Genomic DNA, 24,338 nt, shown 5'->3' with positions numbered 1-24,338 from the left:
TAACTGTGATGCAGAACTGTAGTTTTATAAACATAATATAGGGGTTTTATCATCATTATTATTGCGTGTTGCGTCATAATATCCGCATCATTTTTTATCAGGGTCTGGCGATTTCCTGAAAACTTTCCTGTAATGGAAATTCATTATCATTTATGAATGAACTGCAGTTTATATGTTTACCTAAAAATATATTGTTTAAACAAATATACATACTTACTGAGTCCAATTAAATCTTTAAGGTTCGATGCTTGGACTTATAATGGTTTGAAAAATTATATTCTTCAAAAGGTAAACAAATATTTTATTCGAATACATTCTTTTTCGTTAAAATTAAGTTATTCCATTTTTTTTTAATTTTACAAAGTGAATTTTATGAACTATTTATTGCTTTACTTTTTATAGACTATAAAATTTAAAGTGCTAAATAACGTCTATAGTCATTATAAAATGAAATCTACAAAAATACTATTTATTTGTTATTTATGTAGGGATTTTTGTAGATAATATTCAAATTATGAATATTCATTTTTTACGTAAATATGTTAAAATTAAAACATGTTTGGTTTCAAATTGAACTTACCGTTTTCTTAAATTTAAAAAAACTAACATTTAACAATACAAAATTTTATAATTTATGATATAATTCTTTACTGACTTTACATATCTGCATTTTCATTGCTTTTGATAAACTTTTGTTTTTTCAGTTCTGCTTCCTCCTAGAAAAAGCTTTGTGATAGTAAAATTTTCAGTTTCGCTAAAACTTCGTAGAAATGCATTTGGAGGTGTTTAGAGTTCGAATCGTGCGTTTTTAGAAAATGTCCGTGCGGATACGTGTGTGTGTGTGTACGTATACCGTTATGATTCTGGAACCACGCGACCGATCGTAATAAAATTTCACATGCATGTATGTTTTCTGATTCTGAATTCGGGCCATTCTATGGCCATATTATAGCCATTTTTCCATTTTTGAAAAATATTTTTGCTATTTTTGATGATATGATCCATACAATATATTTAACAATAGTTCATCTAAAAGAGCATAAAATTGACTACTTTTTCCCGCAAGATTTTCCAGATTGACTGTTCCGTTCAATTTATATGATAAAAAAGGTGATTTAAAAAAAATTAATATCTCTAAAACTAAATTGTACAACTTTTTGAAACAATATATGACAATAAAAAACGATAATATCTATTTACTGTAAAAATTTTAAACCATTTTGACGACTAGTTTTTGAGCTAAAAATCGAAAACTAAAAAAAAATGGGTTTTTGATGTCATACGATTATGGGAGTAAAAAGACTTTAATTAAGTTAAAATTTTGAAAAAAGATAGATCTTTTGCTTGCCTCGGCTAATTTCTTTTTGCAACTTATAAAATCGATTAGTTTAAAAGGCTTTATGTGTGAGATTTTTTTGTGCTTCTGGGTTTAAGAGGGAAATTAAGAAAGATAGAAACCTATCTTTAATTTATGACGCATGAAACTCGATGATTTATTAAATTTATTGTGGTCGAAGATTCCCTAGTGATGAATGCGTTTCTCTTTAAACTAATAAAACTTAAGACTTTAAACTCGCGCGCAGATACACACATACGTACACTTACACCGTCGTTCTTCCTTCGTGATGATGACTCGTTGCCCGGGTTGATGCGTCTGTAGTGGCTTTTTGTTGGTGGCAGCGCTGCTCGTGTGTTTATTTCCTCCTCGTTCTCATGTATGTGATGAGGTGGACAAATTTGGGAGTCCTCCCCGTTCTCGTTGACGTGGTGAGGCTTGAGTGCTCGGTGAAGTCCTCCCCGTTCTTGTGGACGTGGTGAGGCTTGTTGATGGCTTTTTCCTACTTTATAGATTATAGGGTGAGAAGACGGTCCTGGTTTGGTGACTCTGGGTGGTGTCTCTATTGGGTTGCGACTGAGCACCTGGCCCTTGGAGCGCCGGATCTCTTCTAAAGTCCTGCGTGTTGACCAGAGCCTCTTAAACTTGCCTGGTTAACCCCACCTCGACCTACAACTCAGTGCTCAGTGCTCGCGAACTCTCGAGCTTTGCGACGTGGCACTAAGATTAACGGTCAATCGGGCCAACTAATATAAGCGCACACTACAAAGGTATTAAGATTGAAATTCTTTGTCTCTCACCCTGTATACCCTGTATAACTGAAAATTACTATTTTTGTTAAACCTTCTAACTCGCTAATCAAAGAATTAGTTCAAAATGTTTTGAGAAAATTTATGATTTTATAAGGTTATGAGGACGACACTGTACAAACTCTACACAAAAATACCCCCCCCTTCGCAAAATAACTACACACATATTTGCTACACGAAAAAACTCTACACTTCGATAAGCATTGAGTGATATGTTCTCATAGACTTTTTCATGAGTTCTTTGGATACAAAATCGTCGTAACATATTGTTTAAATGCATTTTTAAAATAGGAAACTTTAGGAATGAAAAAATTAAATAAATCTGTGGAAGAAATTTCAAAAACAACATTCTTGATATAACCATTTACTTATTTAATACATATATCACATAAGCTATATAGAGTAAACAGAAAAGATACAAATTAACTTTGATGACCTTATAAATATAGTATTCAATCTTAGCCTTTCAGTACCCATGAAAATGCACGAAATGGCCATAAAGATGAAATTATATCTACAGCGCCGCTACTTTCCGTAGAGCCTTCCTTTTCTTTTTTATCACGAGTTTCACAATGAGACTTATACATAATGTTTATTTTTTCAATATCCTTTTCGCTAAAGCCATCTCGTTGTCCAAGAGTTACATTTTCTTTCTGCAAAAAATACAAATTTTTTAAGAATAAGCCACATAAAATAGAACAACCCATTATAATTCGTTTGATAATTGTTGTGAGGTCAATAAATCTTACTTTAGCAATGATAGTTTTTTGTCCATTTTTCGAAAATGCCTTTGCGCTGTAATGCATAACACTGCTATAATCGTAACTCACTCCATAATCAGTTACGGTTTTATTGTCGTACTTATCAAAATTGTGCTCTCTACCCGGCATAATGTTATCCCAGACAATAGTCACCCACTCGTCGCGATCGGCCGCACTTTGTTGATGATAAAAGCCAAGCGCGTGCATGAACTCATGAACAATTGTACCATGCCGTAGACAACCAGGATTTTGGAAATTCACTACTTGACCTTCACTGTATTTACCAACGTAAGACCAACATCCAGTATTATCGCCTTTCACGGTTATGAAATTCTTATCACCTTTCTTGTAGGGTCGGAAACGAATACAAGTTTTTTCATGATAGACCTTCAGGGCGTCCTTGATTTGTTCGATATCTTCTTCAGCTAAAAATTAAAATACAATTAGGATGATATTTTTTTTTATTATATGGAGCCTAACAATCTGTTTGATGAATTGTAGTAATACATTGATCAGTAAATTGTGAGAAATTCTTTCATTTTCTTTAACCTAAAAACTTTTATTTTCCACCTTCGTTAAAATGTTCGACTTATCAAAAAACATACGTACTAAAATCCTCTTGATCAATATTGTATGGAATGACAGCATCTGGCCACCTTGCTGTTTCATCCAACAGACCATTCTTTCCTAATTTATCAAAACCCATCATATCTCCTTGGTAGAGACCACTTAATTCCCAAATATTATTGTCATCTTCTGGTTTCCATTTCTTTAATTGTTCAGCTGCAATTGATGATTTTAAACATTTCAATTAAATTATTATTTCAACAGTTTAGCTTGCATAATGAATAAACATGAAAATTAAAATATTGACAATACATCAAGCTACATACTTTTGTTTTCAATATATTTTTCATTAAACTTACATATTTCTTCACGATTTTGTTTTCCATCAAAAATACCCGCATGCTTTGGCGTAGGAGGTAAATCTTCAGCTTCCCTTTTCTGCATTTTCTGAGCTGGTTGTGCATGAACTATCAGCAGTATACAACAAGAAAGCACAATAATTGTTCGAAAGTATAACATGTTTACTTGAGGCAGGCAAAGAATGCGACAACAAACGTTTTGAATCGGAAGACACCTCAGTTTGTATAGTCGCAGAATCGTATATAGGTCAGTGGTTTTGTTTTCTGATCACATATTCTTTAAAAGTACATCACGTAGTATGATATGTAAAGTAGTAATTTATCTGCATAGTAATCTTCTAACATTGATAGTACAATAAGTTACGATTTTGAGTACTTGTAACAAGAAAATTTTGTAACGTTTAAAAAAATAAATAAATACATACAATGTTCGAATATAATTTCAAATGTGGGAAAGTAATGGTATTTATTATTAATTCTTATATTATATAATTGCAACTATTTATAATACCCATCAAATGTAACTGATATTTTATTTATAATAATAAACTTGACAATATTTACAATATTATTGTAATCTCTTCACGCTATAACTAAAACACATAACAATATTAACTATAACACTGCTGAGATGCAATAAGTTTCGTACCTTATAGGTAGAATAATCAGACTTATTTAAAAACGTATAAAATGAAAAATATTATGCTATAATAAATATTTGAGAATTGAAAATACAAAAGTGCGTATTTTTCGAACTTTGATAGCACTACAAATTAATGTAGCCAACTGATCTTCAGAGACAATCAATCAAAATCATGAGTTTCGGAATCTAAACCATACATTACTATTACTTCTTTTTTCTATTCTTTTGTAGTACAATTGTACATTATATTAATTTTTTTAATATCTTTGACACTCATTCCATATCTTTGACCAACAGTTACATGTTCATTCTATAAAAAAAATTGAATAAATTGAGTATACCACATCTTTAAATGATAGATTTTTATTTAAATTGATTCGTAAAAGCTACTTTTTTCTATCTTACCTTTGGAATTATAGTTTTTTGGTATTTTTTGAAAAAGCTTTCCAACTGTAATGCATTATACTTTTATAATCATAAGAAACCCCGAAATCTGTGTGATCGTCTTCATGTATTACAAAATTGTGCGTTTTATTGGGTTTTATATTTGCCCACGCAATTTTTACCTAGTTGTTCCGATCACGAGCTGCATGTTGGTGGTGAAAACCAAGTGCATGCATAAATTCGTGAATTATAGTACCATGTCGTAAACATTTAGAATCGTGAAAATTGATAACTTGTCCATTAGCATGATTACCAACGTAAGACCAATATCCAGGTTTATCACCTTTTACATACACAAAGTTTGTATCTTTTTTTTTTGATAAGGGCGAAATCTTACACAAGTATGTTTGTGAAAAACGCGCAAGGAGTTTTCGATTGTTTTCCGCTTCTCCTTATCTATAGTACATAAAATATTAATGCAAACTTTATATGTAAGATTACCATACCTACATTAGCGAAAAAAAAATAAAAAGAAGTTTAATAAAAAAGAAAAAATTTTCTACTTATTACACATGTTTCATAAATTGAGCTATAATGTGATCTTACCAAAAAACGTTCTATCAATGAAATATGGTACAACAGCTCCAGGCCAACGTTTAGTATTATTTGTATTTGTAGCTAACGTGTCGTCTGCAACCATTACATCTCCTTCATTAAGGCCGCTTCGCTCCCAAATATTGTCTCCATCTTCAGGCTTCCATTTCTTGATATTAATTACTGTTGAGAAAGATTTGTAATAGTGTAAATTGAAGTTTCGATTAAAACAACACGTAACCTGTTTCGGATTTATTTGTAAATATCTAAATTTGTTGTGATATTATTTTTATTATTCTTCTTTTTTTAAACAATATTATTGGTAGTAAAGAAGAAAATAACTTACATGATGCCACGTGTTCCAATGGTCGTCGATCAGGGATATTATTAATTTTTTCAGAATCACCCGATGCATTTTCAAAATATGAGAATAACTTATTTATTTCAATCATCCATCTTATTGACGGTATCTAAATTGTTTTCGTTATGTACATACTTATTATTTTACGATTCCTTTTTCCAAAAAAAGAGCCATCATATTTAGGTTCTGGAGGCACAACTTCCACTACATTTGCTTCCCCCTCCAATGGTAATGCAGAAACAATTGTAGAAACAAATGTCACTATTAAATAAATTATAAAAATCAACTTATCCATAGCAGACATTTTAGTAGACTAGAACTTTTGCTATGAATTGCTATATTTTATAATATATGTTTATCAAACTTGAAATTTATGTTGACATCGTGAGTATTTTAATGTTTCCACTGCATGCTGAATTTTTCGAATTTTAAAAACGACAATCATTTCTTATATTATTATTCCAGAAAATTCAGTTTTGAAAAATTTCAAAACTTAAAATTTATTTCGTTCACTTTTTTGAAGCTTCATAATGATCAAGTTATATTACTTATAATTTTGTATAAACTTTTATTTTTCTCAAGATTACATTTCTGTGTATTGAAATAAAATTATTTTTAATCATCATACAGAGTTCGAAAGAATAACAATAAACAGTTTATTCAGCAATAATTTCAAAAGAAAAGTACGCAGAAAAGGTGTTGGGGAATAGCATGAAAACAAACGGCAGATGTAGCGCTAATTTAAGTTGATCATCGACAAGTACCACGAGTAGCAACAGCGGCAGTAACCCGGCAGCTCTTCCTTGGAATCTGTTGTGCTTGAGGCGACGATTGCTATCACAGATGTGGGTCAGAATGAATCGGTAGTCAACAGTCACATAATGTGGTTCATGCGCACGCTCTCGACTTATCTCGATTTAAATCATAAAAAAGTAGCTGCTACCTTTTGCCCGATGCTACAGCTGCTGACATTTAATGCCTCCCTTTCGTTACGTTTCACGCCTCTACTCCACATGTGGTAGCTCTTTGAGCTGACACTTCATGGCAGGTATTCTACAAATCCTTTTTTGTTGTTGACATTCTTATTTAATCTTGCCAGATATCTCGATCGTTTGATTAAAACAGTTATTATTTTCTTCATTTTTCTGATTCTTAATTGAATAATCTTTGTGTACTACCGTAATTATCTGACGATGAATTTAATGTGCATTCTAGATTCTTTAATTTTTTTCTCAATTTGCGCGTTTCACTTATTAGCGTCTTTTATATTATGTATCATCATCCTTATTATTACATATAAAAAAGACCGCTGCCAATTCTTTGGCACGTAGCTTCCTCTAACAAAATTTATAGTTCCAATAGATACAATATTGTTCAAATATACAGTATAATAATAATTTTTAATTTACTTTCAATCTTAATTATTTTACTGGGCGAGCATCAGCCGTCACATTATCAAATCATATATTTTTCATGAAAACATTTAAACCTTATTATTTTAAATACTATAGGGTCCTCATGACACCGTACAAACTCTACACAAAAATAACCCTACACCCTTCGCAAAATAACTCTACACAGATATTTACTACACAGAAAATTCTACACGCATTTTTGATTATTTGACTACACCGTAAAACTCTACACAATCGTATAAGCTGTTGTTATCCATTGTTACAACAATAGGTTATACGATTGTGTAGAATTTTACGGTGTAGTCAAATAATCAAAAATGCGTGTAGAATTTTCTGTGTAGTAAATATCTGTGTAGAGTTATTTTGCGAAGGGTGTAGGGTTATTTTTGTGTAGAGTTTGTACGGTGTCATGAGGACCCTATAGTATTTAAAATAATAAGGTTTAAATGTTTTCATGAAAAATATATGATTTGATAATGTGACGGCTGATGCTCGCCCAGTAAAATAATTAAGATTGAAAGTAAATTAAAAATTATTATTATACTGTATATTTGAACAATATTGTATCTATTGGAACTATAAATTTTGTTAGAGGAAGCTACGTGCCAAAGAATTGGCAGCGGTCTTTTTTATATGTAATAATAAGGATGATGATACATAATATAAAAGACGCTAATAAGTGAAACGCGCAAATTGAGAAAAAAATTAAAGAATCTAGAATGCACATTAAATTCATCGTCAGATAATTACGGTAGTACACAAAGATTATTCAATTAAGAATCAGAAAAATGAAGAAAATAATAACTGTTTTAATCAAACGATCGAGATATCTGGCAAGATTAAATAAGAATGTCAACAACAAAAAAGGATTTGTAGAATACCTGCCATGAAGTGTCAGCTCAAAGAGCTACCACATGTGGAGTAGAGGCGTGAAACGTAACGAAAGGGAGGCATTAAATGTCAGCAGCTGTAGCATCGGGCAAAAGGTAGCAGCTACTTTTTTATGATTTAAATCGAGATAAGTCGAGAGCGTGCGCATGAACCACATTATGTGACTGTTGACTACCGATTCATTCTGACCCACATCTGTGATAGCAATCGTCGCCTCAAGCACAACAGATTCCAAGGAAGAGCTGCCGGGTTACTGCCGCTGTTGCTACTCGTGGTACTTGTCGATGATCAACTTAAATTAGCGCTACATCTGCCGTTTGTTTTCATGCTATTCCCCAACACCTTTTCTGCGTACTTTTCTTTTGAAATTATTGCTGAATAAACTGTTTATTGTTATTCTTTCGAACTCTGTATGATGATTAAAAATAATTTTATTTCAATACACAGAAATGTAATCTTGAGAAAAATAAAAGTTTATACAAAATTATAAGTAATATAACTTGATCATTATGAAGCTTCAAAAAAGTGAACGAAATAAATTTTAAGTTTTGAAATTTTTCAAAACTGAATTTTCTGGAATAATAATATAAGAAATGATTGTCGTTTTTAAAATTCGAAAAATTCAGCATGCAGTGGAAACATTAAAATACTCACGATGTCAACATAAATTTCAAGTTTGATAAACATATATTATAAAATATAGCAATTCATAGCAAAAGTTCTAGTCTACTAAAATGTCTGCTATGGATAAGTTGATTTTTATAATTTATTTAATAGTGACATTTGTTTCTACAATTGTTTCTGCATTACCATTGGAGGGGGAAGCAAATGTAGTGGAAGTTGTGCCTCCAGAACCTAAATATGATGGCTCTTTTTTTGGAAAAAGGAATCGTAAAATAATAAGTATGTACATAACGAAAACAATTTAGATACCGTCAATAAGATGGATGATTGAAATAAATAAGTTATTCTCATATTTTGAAAATGCATCGGGTGATTCTGAAAAAATTAATAATATCCCTGATCGACGACCATTGGAACACGTGGCATCATGTAAGTTATTTTCTTCTTTACTACCAATAATATTGTTTAAAAAAGAAGAATAATAAAAATAATATCACAACAAATTTAGATATTTACAAATAAATCCGAAACAGGTTACGTGTTGTTTTAATCGAAACTTCAATTTACACTATTACAAATCTTTCTCAACAGTAATTAATATCAAGAAATGGAAGCCTGAAGATGGAGACAATATTTGGGAGCGAAGCGGCCTTAATGAAGGAGATGTAATGGTTGCAGACGACACGTTAGCTACAAATACAAATAATACTAAACGTTGGCCTGGAGCTGTTGTACCATATTTCATTGATAGAACGTTTTTTGGTAAGATCACATTATAGCTCAATTTATGAAACATGTGTAATAAGTAGAAAATTTTTTCTTTTTTATTAAACTTCTTTTTATTTTTTTTTCGCTAATGTAGGTATGGTAATCTTACATATAAAGTTTGCATTAATATTTTATGTACTATAGATAAGGAGAAGCGGAAAACAATCGAAAACTCCTTGCGCGTTTTTCACAAACATACTTGTGTAAGATTTCGCCCTTATCAAAAAAAAAAGATACAAACTTTGTGTATGTAAAAGGTGATAAACCTGGATATTGGTCTTACGTTGGTAATCATGCTAATGGACAAGTTATCAATTTTCACGATTCTAAATGTTTACGACATGGTACTATAATTCACGAATTTATGCATGCACTTGGTTTTCACCACCAACATGCAGCTCGTGATCGGAACAACTAGGTAAAAATTGCGTGGGCAAATATAAAACCCAATAAAACGCACAATTTTGTAATACATGAAGACGATCACACAGATTTCGGGGTTTCTTATGATTATAAAAGTATAATGCATTACAGTTGGAAAGCTTTTTCAAAAAATACCAAAAAACTATAATTCCAAAGGTAAGATAGAAAAAAGTAGCTTTTACGAATCAATTTAAATAAAAATCTATCATTTAAAGATGTGGTATACTCAATTTATTCAATTTTTTTTATAGAATGAACATGTAACTGTTGGTCAAAGATATGGAATGAGTGTCAAAGATATTAAAAAAATTAATATAATGTACAATTGTACTACAAAAGAATAGAAAAAAGAAGTAATAGTAATGTATGGTTTAGATTCCGAAACTCATGATTTTGATTGATTGTCTCTGAAGATCAGTTGGCTACATTAATTTGTAGTGCTATCAAAGTTCGAAAAATACGCACTTTTGTATTTTCAATTCTCAAATATTTATTATAGCATAATATTTTTCATTTTATACGTTTTTAAATAAGTCTGATTATTCTACCTATAAGGTACGAAACTTATTGCATCTCAGCAGTGTTATAGTTAATATTGTTATGTGTTTTAGTTATAGCGTGAAGAGATTACAATAATATTGTAAATATTGTCAAGTTTATTATTATAAATAAAATATCAGTTACATTTGATGGGTATTATAAATAGTTGCAATTATATAATATAAGAATTAATAATAAATACCATTACTTTCCCACATTTGAAATTATATTCGAACATTGTATGTATTTATTTATTTTTTTAAACGTTACAAAATTTTCTTGTTACAAGTACTCAAAATCGTAACTTATTGTACTATCAATGTTAGAAGATTACTATGCAGATAAATTACTACTTTACATATCATACTACGTGATGTACTTTTAAAGAATATGTGATCAGAAAACAAAACCACTGACCTATATACGATTCTGCGACTATACAAACTGAGGTGTCTTCCGATTCAAAACGTTTGTTGTCGCATTCTTTGCCTGCCTCAAGTAAACATGTTATACTTTCGAACAATTATTGTGCTTTCTTGTTGTATACTGCTGATAGTTCATGCACAACCAGCTCAGAAAATGCAGAAAAGGGAAGCTGAAGATTTACCTCCTACGCCAAAGCATGCGGGTATTTTTGATGGAAAACAAAATCGTGAAGAAATATGTAAGTTTAATGAAAAATATATTGAAAACAAAAGTATGTAGCTTGATGTATTGTCAATATTTTAATTTTCATGTTTATTCATTATGCAAGCTAAACTGTTGAAATAATAATTTAATTGAAATGTTTAAAATCATCAATTGCAGCTGAACAATTAAAGAAATGGAAACCAGAAGATGACAATAATATTTGGGAATTAAGTGGTCTCTACCAAGGAGATATGATGGGTTTTGATAAATTAGGAAAGAATGGTCTGTTGGATGAAACAGCAAGGTGGCCAGATGCTGTCATTCCATACAATATTGATCAAGAGGATTTTAGTACGTATGTTTTTTGATAAGTCGAACATTTTAACGAAGGTGGAAAATAAAAGTTTTTAGGTTAAAGAAAATGAAAGAATTTCTCACAATTTACTGATCAATGTATTACTACAATTCATCAAACAGATTGTTAGGCTCCATATAATAAAAAAAAATATCATCCTAATTGTATTTTAATTTTTAGCTGAAGAAGATATCGAACAAATCAAGGACGCCCTGAAGGTCTATCATGAAAAAACTTGTATTCGTTTCCGACCCTACAAGAAAGGTGATAAGAATTTCATAACCGTGAAAGGCGATAATACTGGATGTTGGTCTTACGTTGGTAAATACAGTGAAGGTCAAGTAGTGAATTTCCAAAATCCTGGTTGTCTACGGCATGGTACAATTGTTCATGAGTTCATGCACGCGCTTGGCTTTTATCATCAACAAAGTGCGGCCGATCGCGACGAGTGGGTGACTATTGTCTGGGATAACATTATGCCGGGTAGAGAGCACAATTTTGATAAGTACGACAATAAAACCGTAACTGATTATGGAGTGAGTTACGATTATAGCAGTGTTATGCATTACAGCGCAAAGGCATTTTCGAAAAATGGACAAAAAACTATCATTGCTAAAGTAAGATTTATTGACCTCACAACAATTATCAAACGAATTATAATGGGTTGTTCTATTTTATGTGGCTTATTCTTAAAAAATTTGTATTTTTTGCAGAAAGAAAATGTAACTCTTGGACAACGAGATGGCTTTAGCGAAAAGGATATTGAAAAAATAAACATTATGTATAAGTCTCATTGTGAAACTCGTGATAAAAAAGAAAAGGAAGGCTCTACGGAAAGTAGCGGCGCTGTAGATATAATTTCATCTTTATGGCCATTTCGTGCATTTTCATGGGTACTGAAAGGCTAAGATTGAATACTATATTTATAAGGTCATCAAAGTTAATTTGTATCTTTTCTGTTTACTCTATATAGCTTATGTGATATATGTATTAAATAAGTAAATGGTTATATCAAGAATGTTGTTTTTGAAATTTCTTCCACAGATTTATTTAATTTTTTCATTCCTAAAGTTTCCTATTTTAAAAATGCATTTAAACAATATGTTACGACGATTTTGTATCCAAAGAACTCATGAAAAAGTCTATGAGAACATATCACTCAATGCTTATCGAATTCCAAGTATCAATATGTCAATGCAGAGGAAAATTAATGGGAACTTGCATTCTTTATCAAGCCTATCGGTTTCAGTAGTACCTTTGGTAAATCGTAAGTGCACGCGGGAAAGAAATTTCACTAAATGTTTCAGTCAATTTATAATACTTAAAACATCAATGATTATGAAAAAATGTACTATCGATCGATGTCGTGCAACAAAAGTTAATTCATTTCATGAAATATGGCTAATCTTGGTATTTTGAAGATTTTCTTCCTAATTGTTTGTAAAAGTAACTTCGTAAACGGAAAACATGATTGCTATTCTAATCCTTACTTACCATTGCCAAAGAATACTGGTGTATATCCTCAAAATTACAATGCTGATTTAGTTGGTAACTATATATTGTGATTTCTACAATTTTTTAATGAGATTTTTAATGTATTATTGTGATGCTTTAATTATCGCACGGGGTTGAAGTGGGAAATTGGTAAAAAATATCAAGTACCATAAAGGTAGTTAATTTTAATGTTAATTTTTTTTAGACTTCGAATAAGTAAGATTTACTGATAATGTAAGTGCAAAAAACACGAGCGTTCTACACTAATTCGTTCGGGTCACTTGTGAAAAATAATCTTAATATTCCGGAAGATATGAATTAATGATAAAATCAGAGCTTGTAAGGTTTTGTAAATTATTGATAGGTTTTTAAAGGCTTTCACTTCTCAAATATTGTTTTACAGAATGTTGTAGTTTATTTGACTAACAAAGGCCATTATTCGTGCATACAAAGCGCTTATACCAGATTATATTTATTAGTAGGTAACTTTGAAGTCGAAAACGGACTGGTAGCGACATCTAGTGTCAAACTTCGCAACTGTTGGCGCAAAGAAAAATACACTACTGCTGGTATATTGAACTCCAAGAACAATTTGTATTTCAGTAAATTACTTTAATGTTTCAACATAAATCGTGATTGTTATATAATTGTTGAATGGCATATTTACTATTTATATTATAATATACATTTGAAACAATCTCAAAGTACTAATTTCGATTGAATCACATATTATTTTCAATCTTGGTATATCTATATGTCCTTGCCATGGTTGCAAACATCTAATTAGTTTGGATTCAAATACTTAATAGGAATGCAACTCTATGCGCTATTTGTACACGAAATGATCGGTGCAAGTGCTAAAATCTCATTGGTGTTAGAAATTGTTGCAGCGGGTGGAAAAGAGTAATTTATTATTCATGATAGGTGCGTGGAAATGGGCCTTTTTTATGCACGTGTTTATACTTGTTCTTTTATTTTCCTGTAAATATAAATGGTACATAATAATTATACTTGTGAATTAATAAGTTTTATAGCACTGGGTGGCATAAATCCGCATCTATATCACGCCTATCCGTGACATAAATAGTCCATTATTGCACCGTGCTGATCGCTAACTGCACGGTGCAAAAATCGACTGTTTAGGCCACGGATAGGCGTGACAGCGGATTTATGCTAGTCAGTGCTATAAAATAGTGTACGATACTCGTGCCATAAATAGTCCGATACGGCACGGCGTTTAGCTCCCTCGCTACGCTCGGGTGCTAATACACGCCGTGCCGTAATGGACTATTTATGCCACTTGTATCGTAATATACTATTAATTATTGGTTAGCCCGTAGGATTAACAACTGGAGACGGGGTGACAAGCATAATGTAGAAGAATACACCAATCTTTTTGATGGAGATATTATGCTAACTGAAGAACAATTGCTCTTGGACACAATTCCTAAAAGCAATTTATGGCATAGAGGTGAAATGCCGTTCTATATCACAATGGAACAATTTAGTAAGTAATTTAAGATTACTCATAACTAGTTTACTAGTTATTAAAATGAAAATGATCTTTCAGCGGAACGACAAATAGCTCACATAATAAGCACTATGGATATCATAACTAATCATACGGGGTTTAAATTTCGCCGTTTTTGTTTCGAAACGGATCGTAACTATGCTGTATTTAAAAGTGCAAATACTGGCTGCTGGTCGTACGTAGGGATGCTAAACTATGGACAAGTGATTAATTTACAGATTCCAAATTGTTTGTATCGAGGCACGGTGATTCATGTTCTTTTGCATGCTATTGGATTCTATCATGAACACAATTCACCAGTTCGCGATAATTGGCTATCGGTGAAATGGGAAAATATTCTGTCAACAAACAAAAATTATTTTAAAACACTCGACAGTATCACAGCTAGAGACAGTGGTGTTTTGTATGATTACGATAGCATCTTGCATGGGGGACCTTACTTACATTCATTTAATGATAAGCCAACTATGGAAACGCAGGTACAATAGGCTTATAATTATAGAAATATAAAAGTTCCAATAAGCCCTTTAATAGATTTTCTAAAATTTCTTGTTTATATTATTTCAAGCAAAGTTCACACAATTGTAATTTTTTAGATCCCAAATATGAAAATCGGCCAACGTGAAGCATTTAGTTTGAGAGACGTGGAAAGAGTTCGACGAGTCTATGAAGATGAAGTTAAAAATTGGAAGTCGCTTGATAAATTACCAAAAATTAATCATACTAGAAAAACTACAGGGTTTATTTCTACTGATGATATTGCAAGTACTACCGCATCCGGAATTACGGCTAAAATGAATGATACAGAAGAACCTACCAGTGACGATAAAAGAAAAGAAACGACAGATATGGATAAAACAGAAAGAGACGAAGAGAAACTAACGACCGATGAAACGGAACATGAAACAGTGATGCGATCTACTACTACTGCTGCTGATAAGAGAATACTTAATGTGTTTTGCTTGATTTGGCCATATACTATAAATGAAACTTGCCTGACGTAGTACCATTTTCTTCCCAATAATTACGCCAGGTATTTGTCCAAAAAATTGAAAATATCCGTATAATTATGTAAATATAAATTATTTAATAAATTTTGTAATTGCCATCATCGAAAAAAACTTAAACAATAACTCTATTAGTTCTATCTATGACTCAAAGTAAGACCTTACAATCAATGTAGTAAATAATGCAGCAAACAGAATTTAATACAAAAAAAAAATCGTTGATTTTTACAGTTCAAGCATATCACTCTTTAGGATGACTTTAAATATTTTTCGGCAAACAGGAATATGGTATATGCACGCAGGGATGTACATTGAATAATTGAAAGCAACAAAGTCATTTATTTTTTGAAAACAACGTTCGCTTTATTATTGTATACCTCTTTCGCTCTTTCATAAATACATTCTCAGCATCTAAAGACTTTTCCTTTCAATGTCTCACGTATGTCAATAATTCTCGTGTAATTTATACTCTTTCTTTATCAATCTGGTTTTCGTGCATTCGCAGTTTTATTAGCACCATTCTCGCATGCTACGCTTCTTTCTCTCTCTCGGATTCGCTCACATTTATGCTCAAATAAACAAATCATAATCTAGTATTTACAAGATTTCAATAGTTATTTTACTTCCCTCGCTTATATGTACATAATAGTCGCATTCGTTCGCTTAATAGACGTAATTTGTAAAGACTCTAGAAATATTGAGCTTGGTCTGGTCAATGTACGTAATTACATTTTTTTTGTATTATTAAATTGTATTAATTTTGGATAAACAATATCTTATCTCGGCAATAATTTTAATATCTTTATTCGTTTATTAATTGTGATTATAACTGCTCGTATGTTATTCTGTTTTTCTCAACGATGCAACGTGTGTGTGTATACGTATACGCGCAGTCCTCGCTATACAGATAGGACCTGTCGAGCTCGTTATCGGGTTTATGTATGAGTCGTTGCAAGGTGTAAACGAACTAATATTATAAAGTGATATAATTCGGCCACGTTTCTCGCATCTCTACAAACGTGCGACTTTACGCAAGGACTAATTTTTTTTTACTGTCAAGCGATTCTATTTTCTCGGGAAAGTCTCGCTCGTATCATGCGTCGATATTACAGCGAGTCGCACGCTCGATAATTCCCGAAAAAGTTGTTAAACCAAAAGACTAAAGAGTCTGAATCTATCTACCGTTGATATCTCTCATGTGTTTTCCTTAATAATTCATTTTCATACAACTAGAGTCGTTTACACAAGGGAATCCATTTTCAATAGATCCTCCGCGACGTTAACGCTTTCGAAACCTAATGTTTTCTTACATAATTGAAATTCATTATATACTCATGGATTCATATACTTTTTGTTTTTAATATATTTCATACAAAAACGCGCGCGCTATTTCTTTAAATGAGACTTAAATCGGCAACGAGATTCCTAGTAGTTTAAACGGAGGAGTCGCCACAAGCGACTCGACGAACGTCACGACTTCCGAGTCGTCAGCCTGGTGCTTATCCACATAAAATTCATTCTATTTTTCCCTTTCATTTTAACATCTAAAGTACACCTCGAGTATATTAATAATTAATAACTCTTTCTCAGGCACCTGTGAATATTTACAATCGAAGAAATGAAGTTGTTTGAATTACATAGTGATCTCACCGCATGTCTGCCCGCGCCGCGCTTGAAGCCACTGTGACTCTATATATATATATGCATATAGAGAGCGGAGTGCGTCTTTTTGTTTCGCCCTTGTTTTTGTTTTTCTCTCGCGTTGCATGTATAAAAGTAATAGTCTGAGAGGTGTAGAAAAATATGGAATCTACGACAAAACCTAATGAGTTTCATTACTTATAGAAAATATTTGATTAACGCACGCTATATGGACCGCACCGCACGGGGATGTCGTCTCGCTCGGTTACATCTGTTTTCGGCGATCTTGGCCTTTTACAATCGGTGCTCGAATTAATAAATGATACACGTCGTTCGATTATTACGTACGCTTATAGCATCAGAAGCCGCGTTGGTATATTACGAGGGTTTGTTTTTGTTTCTTTACTGGCTGCTGCTCATCTGCTCTTACACACGCTATGGGCTACAGTGAGTAGAACCTACGCACGAATCTATAGCATATCCATGACGATCTCTACACGCTTATTGTAATTTTCATTTTTCCCAATAATTTTCTCCGCACGATCGTCCGTTTGCGATCGCGTTATAGCGAGTCGAGTCCCGCGTCAGCGCCATTGCTTGTTTCCTTAAAAAGTCGCGGTTACAGTGTAGTCTTCGAAGAAGGCATTTTCGTTAAAATCCTCGCACTTTGTTTATTTACACACTCACTCACACACACAAACACACAGATGCAGCGAACGAGGAGGCGCGCTCTCGATAAAAATGCTCCGGCTTTTCCCCTCGTCGTCGCGGCGGTACGTGTCTGCGATCGGCGCGTATATAGAAAGTACATGGTGTAAAAAGTTAATTGTGCAGGTTGTCATTACAAGGGCGGATGATATAAGTATAGTGTCAGATAAGTATAGAAGAGGAAGAAGAATGGAGACAGAGTATCGATAGGTAAATCATAGATCTGTGGAATAGAAAAGCGGTCACATCATGGTCTCGCTGCAGGCGTTGAGCGCGACACGGGTGAGATCGAGGTAGGGGCAGTTGGTTCCGGGGTAGCTCCTCGCGACGCTGCTGCAAAGCCGCCGGCAGAGGCTGCAGAACCTCGAGCGCCCGTCGTTGGAGCGGCGCCTCAGCTCCGCCAGCAGGGCGTTGATGCGCTAGGAGCCCGGACTGGAGCACTCGCTGCTGCGGCGTCTCTTCTCGAGCTCCTGAGCGAGCATTGCTACCTCCCAGTTGTTGTGGCCGTTCTCGTCGAGCACCTCGACCACCTGCTCATCCTCATCGTCCTCGTCGCTGAGGCTGCCGGCCAGGGCTGCCGGGAGGCCACTCCTGCCGGGCCGGCCGAGCTCGTCGCCACTCTCGTCGCTGGACTCGAGATCGATCACCACGTCGTCCTTCCAGAGGCTCTGCGGCGTGATGGAGCGCGGCAGGTCCTGCAGCTCTAGCGTCTCCTCCTCGGAGTGCTCCTCCCAGGAGCGCCGGTTGTGCGCCGCTGAGGAGTCCGTCGTCGAGGAGGGCGACGAGTGCCGGCGACGCGGCCGCGCCGTCAGCACCGTGTCGACCGAGCTGTCGCGCATGAACGGGTGGTCCTCGTTGTCGTCGACAAAGTCGTCCTCCAGCGAAGCGTCGTGCTCGGTGCTGTCGCCCAGCGAGTCCTCCTCCTCGTTCAGCCGGCCGCCCGGCTGCTCCAGCTCCAGGATGCGCGCCTGCAGCTGCGAGATTATCTCGTCCCGCTTGCGGATCTCGAGCTCGAGCGAGCTGAAGTGCCGCTCGAACCTGCTCTGGATGTTCTCCTGCAACAGGACGCGATCGGTCATTAACGGCCGCGCAGGGCAACATCTATATAGCTACTCAAACCTCAGAAGAGCGCGAGGGTCTACAGAGAAGAGAAGGGCTAAATAGAGTAGAGGTGCAGTCGAGCAACTCACCAGTCTGGACTGTATAACATCCCGGATGCCCGAGACGAGCTCGCCCATGCACTCGTCCTCCCTCGGCTTCGAGCCGAAGAGCTGGCTCGCGACGACGGCCCCTGCACTGCCCAGCGGACGGAAGGTAAGTTTACTGGCGGGCGTTGCCGGCGGCGGCAGTGGCTGCTGATCCAGCGCGTCGTTGCCGGCCTCCTGCCCGAGCAGCTGCTGCTGCTGCTGCTCGTGCGCCAGCTGCTGTGACGAGGAGGACGAGGACGAGGGCAGCTGAGCCTGAGCGAGGGGGGCGAGCGCCGTCGACTGGACAGGCTCGTTGCCTGGCGGGCTCTGCAAAGTATACTTGTTAAAGGTCACGCTCTTGGACAGCTTCGAGTGCCTGGCCGCGTAGCCCTCCAGGGTCGGCGCGCGCATCAGTTTTCTCAGCTCGGCCGTGGCGGCCTCGCGGTCCGGCGTGCTCGTCGCCGAAGTTTCCGAACTTCCAGCTCGGCTGCCGGCCGAGAGCTTCTTAAGGATGCTCTTTAGATTTCGCCTTTCTAACGTTTCGTTCTCGGGAGAGAGCTGATCCGGCGACGTTAGTGTGCGGCGCCGGCGCTCCTGCAATGCGGATACCAAGCATATGTTTCAAGGAAAAAAATAATTATATTATGCGGCACACGCCGTCGCTCCATCTCATCTCATCTCTCTTAAGATGCAGTGCTGTAATGTGTTGTGACGCGTGCAGAAGAAATCATAGCGAGCGTATAATAGCGTATGCGAAATTTTCCAAGCTGCAGGGAGTCGCGTCTAGCCAACGAAGTGCGTTCTAGGTATGCAAGCGAGCTGAATTGCGATTTTTGTGCGTGCGTATAGTATATAATAATCGTAAGCGGAGAGATCTATGTATAGGCAAGCAATGTTCGAACAGAAGAGTGCCACAACTTTAGGTTATTACTGGGGAAGCGTCTGGAAGCGTTGTAATGCTATTAATTTTAAAAGCGTCGGGAGCAGTCTGTGTAAAATCCATGACCCAAAGCTGTGACGCTTTCCTCGTAAAAATCACTCCTGACCCTAGCTAGTGGAACATACAAGCACATCATATAGTTAACATTTAATATATGTTTTTTACATTAAACCTATGATTTTCGTCTTTCTATCAATGTTTACTTGGAAACTTTCATGGAACTAGAAGCCATGGTATTACATGGACGTATAAGTAGTGAAAGTCCGGCTCGAGTCAGACACCGTGATAACGCCTTACTCTACGAAATGACTCGATTTATTTATATCAGAAAATATTACACTAAACGCGTATTTGAGTTACCGTATTTATTTTACTAAATTCATATGTACCAAAATATTGCACATTGACACAGAAGTTGATCACTATATTAATACTCTATACAATACTTAAAAGACAACGTGTAAAGCCACTTCGTGCAAGCTCCACCTCACAATAGCACATTAAATAAGACTGGTTATAATACGAAAATGCCATCGATATTCCATAAATAACAATTGTTCAACCGTTACGGTCTCGTTCATAATGTACGGGCCGACAATTTGCTTGAGCGAAGTGCGAAAGCCTGCGAAAGTATACCGTATATCCTCGAAGCAATATTGATCTAGCTATAAGCTATTTGAGAAAATTTAATTTCTCTTCAGCTCAGCGCAAGGTTAACAAGTAATTGCAAAATCAAAATCATTGCGATTGTCTGAAGCATCAGCATCGATTGCGACCGCGATGCTGCCAACTGAGTGGAAACGTTCAGAAACCAACCTCTCTCCTTTAATTCGGTGTTCGATCGAATATTTTTTCGTACTTTTATCGAAACCGAGTAAATGATCCACGAAGTTATCAATGTCAATATTACTGATGTGGCTCTGGCAAACTACACCGTTTCACTCTCGTCGCGTACGCGCGTCCAACAACGTCCTCGCGACTACGGCAAAGACCTACGTCGTACCTTGTTGAGTTTGGCGAGTTTTCTGGCGTATTCAATGGCACAAGCCTCGGAGTGGCTCCTGGTGAGGTTCCCATCGAACTCAGCCTCGGCGTTCTCCCCGCAGTCGAGGCTCGAGCTGCGCACCACCTTCTCAAGCTCGGCGAGCTTTTGTCGCTCGTTCAGGATCTTGAGCTTTTTGACGAACGGCAGTCCGCAGTACTCGGGCGAGAGATCGTCGACCGAGGCGTACATCTTGGTTTTCTTCTGGCGCAGGTGGACGAGGCTATGACGGATCTGGAGCTTGCGAGCGGGCGAAGTTCGCGGCGGCAGCGCCCGGTGATTGACCCGTCCCATCGAGTCCTGTCCGCCGGTCTTGATGGAGGCATCTTTCAGCATCGCCCAGGGCTTGCGACTCGCGCCGTTCGACTCGACGTCCGAGGTCGAGGTCGGTGAGCGAATCAACATGGTTGTAGTCGTCGTGCACGTCGCCTTTACGTCGTTCTGCTCGCTGGAGATGAAGATCTCGCTCTCCTCGGGGATGACGCTGCGCGGTAGCAGCGGCTCCTTCGCCACAATCGCCTCGCGGTCTATCACAGGGTCCGGCTCCGCTTTCGACTTCATGTGCAGCAGTCGCTGCAGTAGCGGCACTGTCACGTTGGCACTGCTGCTGCTACTGCTCGGGTTCTGCATCTCCACGGTCGTCTGTACCTGCGTCCAAACAGCGAAATCAATTGAATTTTTCCACTTCGATTCGACCGCGAAGGGCAATAATATGTTCGGAGTTTCAATACGCCCGTTCCGATCATAATGCGCTATTGTACGCCATCGCGCTTTAATCTCATGCATTGTTGCGCGCTTGATTGAACATGCACATGTGCGCGCTCACGAGTTCTATAACTAAATCTGATGGTTGCATCTTGATGATTAACGGCGAGCCGTGAAACTCAGAAAAGTATGCATAATAAACTGCTCCATCATCGGAAATTGATTCAACGTCCTCTCTGATGCTCCGATGCGGAGCGTAAAATATAACGAACTAAACTCGGAGCTTAATTTAACACGGAAAAACAGAGTTAAAAATCTACCTGTTCGGTTATCTGATTGGAGGTCTCCATGAGATTCCTGCGCTCCTCCCTCTCCTGCTTCTCCTTGAGCAGCCTGAGCCTGGCGAGCAGTGGTAGTCCAGCACCGAGAGGCGACACGGGCGGTTCCGACGCCGAGGTGCAGACGTCCTGACTCTCGTCGATGCGCGTCTGCCGCCTGAGCTGCGGTGCCTTCGACGTGAGAGGCTGCAGCTCGAGGCTCTCCTCCGGCCGGGTGTTCCGTCGGCTCTTGCGTAGCACGTTCTTTAGACCTTTGACGTCGCTCTTGAGCTTGTCGACGATGCGCTTGCCGGTGCTGTTGTCCGACGAGTCGTGTCCTGGCGACGGCGGATGACGGAAGGAACGAGCCACGCGCTGAGCTTCGCGAAGACGCTTCTCGCCGAGCTTCTGCAGGATCTCCTGAGCCTCCGGGTAGTCCTTCAGCGCGGCCAGCACGTCCTCGCGCGACAGGCTGAACAGTTCGGAGTAGCCGACCGAACGTACGTCCGCTGTGCGCCTGGCGAAGAGTGCAACGTGATCAGAAAATGAGAGCTTTTTTCAATTTTCGCGGGTCGATTCTAATGGTTGTTATTTTTTTACATGCTGACGGATTTTAAAGGCCTTTGCTACTCGAAGCGAGCTAAATTTTTTCAACCGCGTGTATTTATATAATCGAGGCTGATGGGAGGCAAGGGGAAATTTTGAAATTTATTTTCGCTCGCCTCTATAAATAAGCATCTTTGACCCGCATTTCGCGCATAATACCCGTCGTCATCGGCGGGTTTAGCGCGATACTCTCGTGTTGAAGTCCCCACTCGCGCGGTTCACGCTCCAAATAATAAACAACAGAATTTTTCTCTAAAAATCGCGATCGTCGTTAGAAAGAAATCAATCTCGCGAAGTCTACGGCCCTGATGGAAAACCGTCTAATGCGTTTCATTATCAATATCATCAGATCGATTAATCCTCCCGATTTGACGGGGTGCGCATTAGAGGCGGCCACACGGGATAAATTGGGTCTGAAAAAGCCGGAGGTCCGGCTCATAAGAGTGTCGAGGGAGGCATATAATTAATGAAAGCGCGATCTGCGCAGGTCAACGAATACATACATACACACACACATATTCACGCGAGACTCTCTTCCGTAAATTAATTACTAAGTGCAGAGGCAATCGACCTACTTATTGAGCCCGTCGAGGTTGAGGATGCCGATCTCCCCGAAGAAGTCGCCGGCTTTCATTGTCGTGAGGACCCTTCCAGTTTCGCTGATTACCTCGAGGATCCCGTCCGCTATTATAAACATCTCTCGCGCCACCTCGCCTTTACGACATATCGAGTCGCCCGGCGTAAATATGTAGGCCTTCATCTTTAGGACGAGGTCGTGCAAGAATTCTGGCTGGCATTCCTGTAAGATAGAAATTAACTGTTAGATTATGTTTTTACTAAATAAGTATATGGCGGGCTTCGTCGGAACGGGGCTTGTTTGTCCAATCGATTGGAATTCGTCATACCAAACAATCATGCAGTTTTGGTTCGAGTTACACAATATGTTATTTTCATACCTAGAGTTGATGGCAACCATAGTTGTTATCCCTCTACAAGCTACATCTTTTACAAAACGAAATAATTTTTTTTCTTGGAAATATGTGTTTCTGCAATCATCATTTTTCTCCTGTGTATACTACTCAAGGCGTAGAAGCTTCGATAAGACCTATACACCCCAACTAGAGAGCACGAGCTTCGTTAACAAAAGATCATTAGGGAAACCTACTTTCGCGCGCGCTCGTATACGCGTGTGCGAAATTTTCGCAGTCGTCGCCTGTCCTATTTACAAAACTGTCGTAATGGTAAGCTCGAATTTTTTTCTTTTGCGCTTTCACATTGTCCGGACAGAGCCAAGAAGCGACGCGCCTGTATGTGAGCAACTATTAGGTCGTGTCGAGTCGCTGCTGAGCTTCGCTCCATGACGCTTCGCGTCGACCTACATCGTCGTTAAAACGGCGTTCGGCGGTCGAGGAGAGAGAGAGAGAGAGAGAGAGAGAGAGAGATAGAGAGAGAGAGAGAGAGAGAGAGAGAGAGAGAGAGAGAGAGAGAGAGAGAATAACGAGATCCATCGAGGATGTCGAGTGCAGGTCTGCAAACGAACGCAACAACCAAGAGATGCATGTTTGATGTGTTGCACGTCGACTGGATGCTGTATACTGTGACTTTGTAGGTACAATTAATGGCGTACAGTGTTCTTGTGATGTGGCAAAGCACTTGCTTTTTTTGAAGGAAAAAGAGTAACGAGTTTGTTGGTTTGAATG

General features: G+C 37.4%; 4 protein-coding genes and 1 long non-coding RNA gene across 26 annotated transcripts in view; 2 read left to right on the top strand and 3 right to left on the bottom strand.

The window, feature by feature from the left end:
* Positions 1-622: 622 nt before the first annotated feature.
* On the bottom strand, positions 623-1,853 carry LOC116416672. Of its 2 annotated transcripts, none has more exons than XR_004227004.1 (2): positions 1,600-1,853; positions 623-716 (listed from the first exon to the last, which is right to left on the bottom strand). It is a non-coding gene; the product is annotated as an uncharacterized LOC116416672 (long non-coding RNA). The 2 variants fall into 2 exon arrangements; XR_004227005.1 differs by having other exon boundaries at positions 1,606-1,853.
* Positions 1,854-2,019: 166 nt separating this feature from the next.
* On the top strand, positions 2,020-15,707 carry LOC100678428 (astacin-like). 2 transcript variants are annotated; one of them, XM_031925822.1, is made up of 4 exons: positions 2,020-2,106; positions 14,288-14,461; positions 14,525-14,964; positions 15,082-15,707. In XM_031925822.1, the coding sequence occupies exons 2-4, from the start codon at positions 14,365-14,367 to the stop codon at positions 15,487-15,489; spliced, it is 945 nt and encodes a 314-aa protein (XP_031781682.1). In that variant the 5' UTR covers positions 2,020-2,106; positions 14,288-14,364; the 3' UTR covers positions 15,490-15,707. The 2 variants fall into 2 exon arrangements, with proteins under 2 accessions (XP_031781682.1, XP_003427706.1); XM_003427658.2 differs by lacking the exon at positions 2,020-2,106 and adding an exon at positions 12,490-13,008.
* On the bottom strand, positions 2,494-6,297 carry LOC100116187 (zinc metalloproteinase nas-13-like). Of its 5 annotated transcripts, XM_031925830.1 has the most exons (9): positions 6,179-6,297; positions 5,800-6,075; positions 5,466-5,636; positions 5,042-5,315; positions 4,881-4,925; positions 3,833-4,785; positions 3,516-3,689; positions 2,895-3,331; positions 2,494-2,798 (listed from the first exon to the last, which is right to left on the bottom strand). In XM_031925830.1, the coding sequence occupies exons 6-9, from the start codon at positions 3,990-3,992 to the stop codon at positions 2,604-2,606; spliced, it is 966 nt and encodes a 321-aa protein (XP_031781690.1). In that variant the 5' UTR covers positions 3,993-4,785; positions 4,881-4,925; positions 5,042-5,315; positions 5,466-5,636; positions 5,800-6,075; positions 6,179-6,297; the 3' UTR covers positions 2,494-2,603. The 5 variants fall into 5 exon arrangements, with proteins under 5 accessions (XP_031781690.1, XP_008214355.2, XP_031781691.1 ...); XM_008216133.3 differs by having other exon boundaries at positions 4,881-5,365; XM_031925831.1 differs by having other exon boundaries at positions 4,881-5,315; positions 5,466-5,622; positions 5,950-6,075.
* On the top strand, positions 8,675-12,478 carry LOC103317117 (zinc metalloproteinase nas-13-like). 5 transcript variants are annotated; one of them, XM_031925826.1, is made up of 9 exons: positions 8,675-8,794; positions 8,898-9,173; positions 9,336-9,506; positions 9,657-9,930; positions 10,047-10,091; positions 10,187-11,139; positions 11,283-11,456; positions 11,641-12,077; positions 12,174-12,478. In XM_031925826.1, exons 6-9 carry the CDS (start codon positions 10,980-10,982, stop codon positions 12,366-12,368), a joined length of 966 nt encoding a protein of 321 aa, XP_031781686.1. In that variant the 5' UTR covers positions 8,675-8,794; positions 8,898-9,173; positions 9,336-9,506; positions 9,657-9,930; positions 10,047-10,091; positions 10,187-10,979; the 3' UTR covers positions 12,369-12,478. The 5 variants fall into 5 exon arrangements, with proteins under 5 accessions (XP_031781686.1, XP_031781685.1, XP_031781687.1 ...); XM_031925825.1 differs by having other exon boundaries at positions 8,939-9,173; positions 9,657-10,091; XM_031925827.1 differs by having other exon boundaries at positions 8,898-9,023; positions 9,350-9,506; positions 9,657-10,091.
* Positions 15,708-15,829: 122 nt separating the features above from the next.
* The window catches only part of LOC100118446, a 117,408-nt gene continuing 108,899 nt past the window's right edge, over positions 15,830-24,338 (bottom strand). For 10 of the 12 annotated variants that reach the window (XM_031925810.1, XM_031925812.1, XM_032601726.1 and 7 more), the window contains 6 exons: positions 23,214-23,437; positions 22,036-22,549; positions 20,972-21,658; positions 19,960-20,079; positions 19,032-19,622; positions 15,830-18,896 (listed from right to left, as the gene is read on the bottom strand). In XM_031925810.1, coding sequence (XP_031781670.1) covers positions 18,261-18,896; positions 19,032-19,622; positions 19,960-20,079; positions 20,972-21,658; positions 22,036-22,549; positions 23,214-23,437 — 2,772 coding nt within the window. In that variant the 3' untranslated portion in view covers positions 15,830-18,260. The remainder of the gene's footprint in view (positions 18,897-19,031; positions 19,623-19,959; positions 20,080-20,971; positions 21,659-22,035; positions 22,550-23,213; positions 23,438-24,338) is intronic. The other 2 variants (XM_031925814.1, XM_031925820.1) reach the window with 2 other exon arrangements.

Source organism: Nasonia vitripennis, assembly GCF_009193385.2.
Source record: "Nasonia vitripennis strain AsymCx chromosome 3 unlocalized genomic scaffold, Nvit_psr_1.1 chr3_random0004, whole genome shotgun sequence".
Lineage (NCBI taxonomy): Eukaryota > Metazoa > Arthropoda > Insecta > Hymenoptera > Pteromalidae > Nasonia > Nasonia vitripennis.
Note: the sequence above shows the minus strand (reverse complement) of the source record. Positions and strands in the feature narration are given on the sequence as shown.